The 6,046-nt window shown below is 46.6% G+C and overlaps 1 protein-coding gene across 2 annotated transcripts in view; it reads right to left on the bottom strand.

Moving 5' to 3' along the window:
* Positions 1–4,444, bottom strand: part of LOC114638570 (serine protease 46) — an 11,143-nt gene extending 6,699 nt beyond the window's left edge. The window contains exon 1 of one of the 2 annotated variants that reach the window (XM_028787124.1): positions 4,317–4,444. In XM_028787124.1, the coding sequence (XP_028642957.1) occupies positions 4,317–4,401 (85 nt within the window). In that variant the 5' untranslated portion in view covers positions 4,402–4,444. The remainder of the gene's footprint in view (positions 1–4,316) is intronic. The other variant, XM_028787125.1, reaches the window with a different exon arrangement.
* Between the last annotated feature and the right edge of the window lie 1,602 nt (positions 4,445–6,046).

Consider the following 6,046-nt stretch of genomic DNA (forward strand, 5'->3'; position numbering starts at 1 on the left):
CCCTCTCTCTCTCTCTCTTCCTCTCTCTCTTTCTTTCCCTTCCTTCCTTCCTGCCTTTCTTTCTTTCTTTTTTTCTTTTTAAAGATTTATTTATTTATTTATATGAGTACACATTGCAGCTATCTTCAGACATACATCAGAAGAGTGCATCAGACCCCATTACAGATGGTTGTGAGCCACCATGTGGTTGCTGGGAATTGAACTCAGGACCTCTGGCAGAGCAGTTGGTGCTCTTAACCACTGAGCCATCTCTCCTACTCTTTCTTTCTCTCTCTCTCTCTCTCTCTCTCTCTCTCTCTCTCTCTCTCTCTCTCTCTCTCTCTTTTCTTTTTGAGACCAAGTTTCTCTGTGTAGTCCTGGCTGTCCTGGAACTCTGTAGACCAGGATGGCTTCGAATTCACAGAGATCCACCTGCCTCTGCCTCCCAGGTAAAGGCATATGCCATCACTGCCCGGCTTTGTCTCTCTTTCTCTGTCTCTTGCTCGCTCTCTTTCCTCTTTTTCTTCTTTCTTTTCTTTCTTTTTTTTTCAGTGATGTTTTATTGTACAACTACAGCCATAGCTCATACTCAGGAAACAGAATGGCTTGCCTGCCTCTCCCTGGCCTCAAGAACAGGGGCAGGAGGATAGGAGATTTTATTCAACTGGAGATAAGATTGAGATGTTTAGTTTTTGTACTAAACTAGTCATTTGGCTTTATATTGGCTTTATATTATTTTGTTCTATTTTTATGTTGTAGTGTTTTTTGTATATATACGTTTGCATATCATATGTGTGCCATACACAGAGAGGATACCAGATTCCCTGGAACTGGAGTTACAGATGGTTGTGGGCTGCTTGGCCTGGGTGCTCTCAATCAAACCTGGGTCCTCTAGGAGAACAGTCAGTACTCTTAACCAATTAACCATCTCTCCAGACCTTGGTGTTTTTTTGTTTGTTTGTTTGTTTGTTTGTTTTTATTAAATACAGAGTCTATGTAGCCCAGGCTAGCCAGCCAAAGTAACCAAGGATGATGGTGTGATCCTGATTTTCCTTTCTCTATCTCCCAAGAGCTGAGATTACAGATGTGTGCTATCATGCACAGTAAGAGTGAGGTTTGTTGTTTGGGGAGGGTGCAGCACGGAGCTTTTGTTGTCTTGTTTTACATGGGACATTTCATCACGTGTGGTCACTGAGCTCCTCAAACAGGTGGAACCGGACTACTTCACACCATCAGAAGTGGCCATGACACAGAGTCTATTTCCCTCAGCAGTACACCATACAACGTAGAGTAGTATCCAGACCCAACAGCTACGGTCTGGGGACTGTGGTGGGGATGGTTGAGGGGCCATGGATAATATCCAGGATGAACTACATATTAGCAGATATCATCAACCAGGTACTACCTTGTTGAAATCAATATGGTGTAGACATAATTTGTGTGCCCCTCCGAAGGTCCATATAGACAGTTGGTCCTCAGGGAGTGATACAGAGAGGTGTTTACACCTTTAAGTGATATGGTTTATGGTTGAGGAGATGGGTCAGGTCTTGTTGTGCAAGCGTGAAGACCTAAGTTTGGATTCCCAGACAGATGCGGCAGTAGACACACCTGTAACCCCAGTTGTTTGCAGGCCAACACAGGTAGATCCTGGGAGCTCTCCTGGCAGCCAGTATGACTGAAGTGGTGAGTTCTGAGTTCAGTGAAAGATCTTGTCTCAAAAAATATGGTGGAGAAGTGACTGAGAGAAACATCTTGATGTCAGTCTCCAGCCAACACATGTGCCTGCATAGGCAAACATGTTCACACAGAGGTGGGATCTGGTGGGGGAGGTCTTTAGATCAGTGGGAACATGTCCTCAAAGGAGTCTAGAACGCTACCAAGCTTCTGTCAGCTTCCTGGCTTTATATAAGTACCCACTCCTAGGACAGGCAGTTGCTACCTTCATTAGAAGGTTCTCTCCCATCCCTAACCTCTTCCCCATGTGACAAATCTTTAGATGCCCCAGCTCCTGCTACTATCAGAGGTAAGTGTTCACTCATTATAGACTCTCGTGGGCAGAATGTTTTTACCTTCAACTACTGGCCTTCCACGGGGGTTACAGGCACTGTATAGACCCCTAAGTCCTCACACAGTACTGTCTTACTCAACTGCTGTCCAGATCATGTCTACATCTCACCCCCATGCCTGTCTCCTATCTCCCCTATCCCCACCCCTACCCCAGAGAGCCACATTCCTGGACTTTCTCATACACAACAGTGAACTCATGGCCATCCATTGTTGCTGCTGTTGTTTCTTCTTTATGGACACTGTGGTGGTTTTTAATGAGAATGGCCCCCATAGGCTCATATGTTTGAATGCTATTCCACAGTCACTGTTTGAGAAGGATTAGGAGGTGTGGCCTTGTTGTAGGAAGTGTGTCACCAGGGGTGAGCTTTGAGGTTTCAAAAGCCCACACCAGGCCCAGTCTCTGCCTTCTACTCAAGGATCAAATGTGAGTCTCGGCTACTGCCGGCCTTCTTGTGGCCACGCATCCCTCCATGATGACCATAGCTTAACCCTCTGAAACTGTAAGCAAGCCCTCAATCAAACGCTTTCTTTCATAACTTGCCTTGGGCATGGTGTTTCATCACAGCAATAGAACAACAATGACTAAGGCCTTTTTGTTTCTGATTCCAGTCTATCTCAGACAGGACCATTCAGTGTTGATAGTTAGGGGAGGGCTTAAGAAGTTTGCCTTTTCTTTTCCTATAAAGCAACAACCCCAGAAAGAGCAAAAGTTCTGCAAAAAGAGCTTCACCAGTCCCACAGTGACAGCTCTGGGGGGCAAGGCTGGCCCTTTCCTCAGAGTTCCCCACCCTCTGTAAGATCATTGGGTCTCAAAGAAGAGCTCTTTCAAGATCTTGTGTCCAAGATAGCACTGACTCCAATCTTCCTTTAAACCTTATACAGAACTGACTCATGGGATTCAGTCTGGAGATGCTAACAGCAGGTATCAGCACCAAGGAGGGAGGATGATGTGTTGGTTTTAATATTTTTATTATTTTTTTAACTCTGTGTATGTGTGTATGTCGATGTGTTTGCATGTGCATGTGAATGCAGGTGGATCCTTTGGAGCTAGAGTTACAGGCAGTTGGGAGCTGCCTCAGATGTGGGTGCTGGGAGCCAAACCTAGGTCCTCTAGAAGAACAGTGCACTCTCTTAACCACTGACCCATCTCCACAGCCCCCATGGGTTCTTTGTACACTTCCTGTGCAGTGAGTTGCAGACCAACTTTGTCCCAATGTCACTCTTCCATCTGCAGCAGGCACTCAGGGATTCAAATGGATTCCACTTCAGACCTTGATACTCTCTCTTGACATTCTAGAAGCTAGGCGCCACCGCTTACAAACAGAATCCTGATACTTTTTTTTGTGTTCATAGATGGCCACCCGAAAGATTACTGGCTTTGTGGACTCTATTCCTGTAAGGTCACGGCTGACTCCCATGCCCTCATCAGAGGCACAGCAGCTAGCTTCGATGCTGGTGCCTAATGATACACATACCCTAACCGCCACTAAAACATCACTACTGCCTAACAGTATAGTGAAGTTCAGGGTTCGGTCACTCATTCAACAATCCATTAGTCCAGGAGAGAAGGTGTCACACTGTCATGGAAGAAGGCAGTATCCAAGGCTGGAGGATATGTACCCCGTCCCCCGTCCCCAGCTACCACCCAGCAAGTTTCTTGTCAGGCACAAAACGTATAGTCAGCAGGTGACCTAAGTTAGGGCCGCTACCAAAGAAACTACCTTTCTCAGGAAGAAGCTGGATATCCACTGCCACTCAAATATTTCAATCCCAAAGCATCTATTGAAAGCGGTTTCTTTGCTTTTGGAGTTTTTTTTGTTGTTGTTTTTGTTTTGTTTTTTGAGTCCTAGTTCTACCACACACAAAGCACTAAAGCTGGACCCAGGTTTCCTGTGTGAAATGGAGGCCCCCAGCACCCACCACTGAGATGTAAATTGTCTCATCTGGGAATTCGTGTAGGGTGAGGGGACACTCAGACAGCATGGTCATTGTCACAAGTTCTAAGACTCCCAGACAAGCTCATCCATACCAAGGATGTTAGTTTGTTCCTTGTTTTTTTTCTTCCCTCATCTGTTTGTGATCACCCTGAAAACCGATGCTGGTGCCACCCTATATGGGGCACACAGGTCATGAAAGGTCACAGCTCACATCCATCCTACCAGCCTAATGAGGATGCACCCATCCCAGTACTGACAGGTGGAGACCCTGCAGGTGTGAGGACAACCAGTGTAGACACCAGGCTCTCAGATCCCTCCTGGTCTCTGTCCTACCTTCCACATAGGGCGGATTATTAAGTCTGGCAGAAGAAAGTGGAGGCGAGAGAAGACCCTGAGGATCCACTGAACCACACGCCATGGCAAGAAGTCCAGCCCTTACCGCTCCTTAGAACAAGATGGAGCGTCTCCGTGGTGCAAGGATTCTAGAACTCAGTTGTTTACTTAGGATCGAAGAGGGCAGGCCTCTGCCCAAGGGTAGGGGCTCACCCTGCTGAAGCACCCTCAAAGGGTTGCCACAGCCATGGAGGGAGGCTGTGGGAAACCATTCTGGAATGGTGCTTTGGGGGTTCAGTGCTGAGCCTGTGACTGACCATGCCTATTTCATTACAATGTCTCTCGAGCCCAGCTCTCAGCAAAAGGACTTCATGATGCCCTCATGTCTATCTCTGAGCCTGTGACCCTTGTTGCCTTGATAGCACCAAGGGTGAGGTTTGTGACAGTGTCTTATGGTTAGCCCATGGAGAATTCATGTTAGCCTCCACTGATGAGCCCCTAGAGATATGGAAACTGAGACACGACTCCTTTGCATAGCGTACAACTGCTCTCTAACTGGAGACTTCCGTTTTCCCTCAGGGACTGTATTTTCAAAAGAGAGCAGGTCCTGGCTGTGTGGCTGCTGGGGAAAGCAGCAACCTGCAGGCTTGAGTATTTATCCTTCAACAGAATCAATGGTGTCTAGGGACACCACCCCACCTCTCCACTTGAGATATCTTCTTCCTTCCAGGATCCTAGTTCCTCACAGTGTCCACGATTGCACTCCGCTTCTGCTGCCCCCTGTCACCTGTGGTGCTGAAGGCCCAGAGTGACACACTCTTACAGGCTGCTGAGGGGGATGGACAGACATGATCCCTGGAGGGGACCATTTAGTAAAACAGATGTACAGAGAACACAAGCTTCACCCTAGGAACAGTATAGAGACAGCAAAGGACAGACTTCACAGGAGGCTGTGGGGATGCCTCTGTGGAAAGGGCCCACCTGCTGCCTCAGAGAACGGGTGCCCAGTGGCTCCCCAGCACTGAATGTGGCTGTATGTGGCTCTGTGAAAAATCCCATAACATGGATGAAATGGCCTCTGAACTGGAAATGCGCTTGCTGTGTGACGTTCAAAAACAAGTAAATCAAACTTTTTCCCTTAGGAATTGGTGGTAGAAAATGCCGAAAATGGTAGTTCCTATAGTCGGATGCTCTCGACACAGCAGAAAGGACACAGAAAGGGGAGAGAAAGTGAAGAGAGAACTTAAAAGAGAGAAACTCTGCCTCTGTGAAAAATAAGTTTCTTTTAAAAATATGTATTTTACTTTATGTGTGTTTACCTGAAAAAAATATATATGGGGACCACATGTGTTCTGTATCCACAGAGGCCAGAAGAGGGTGAGTAACCCCCATCCCTAGAATCTAAGTTACAGACAGTTGTGAACCACCATGTGTTGCAGGAAGGAAAACCCAGGGCCTCTGCAGCAGCAGCAAGTGCTCTCAACTGCTGAGCCATCTCTCCAGCCCCATCTTTCAAGACTTTCTTTTGAGAAGAGAGAGGGTATTTGTTCAATAAAACAAAGATAGTAAAATAAAAACCAAGCACATTTGTAATCAAGTGATGAAAATGCATAAAATTCATTTTATGTAAAAAGAATTATGCATGTATGGGTAGTTTTGCCTGTTTGTGTGTCTGAAACTCAAGGAGGCCAGAGAGGGTGTCATATCCCCTGGAGCAGGAACTGCAGGTG

Source organism: Grammomys surdaster, unplaced genomic scaffold (genome assembly GCF_004785775.1).
Source record: "Grammomys surdaster isolate TR1022 unplaced genomic scaffold, NIH_TR_1.0 125606, whole genome shotgun sequence".
NCBI classification, from domain to species: Eukaryota; Metazoa; Chordata; class Mammalia; order Rodentia; family Muridae; genus Grammomys; species Grammomys surdaster.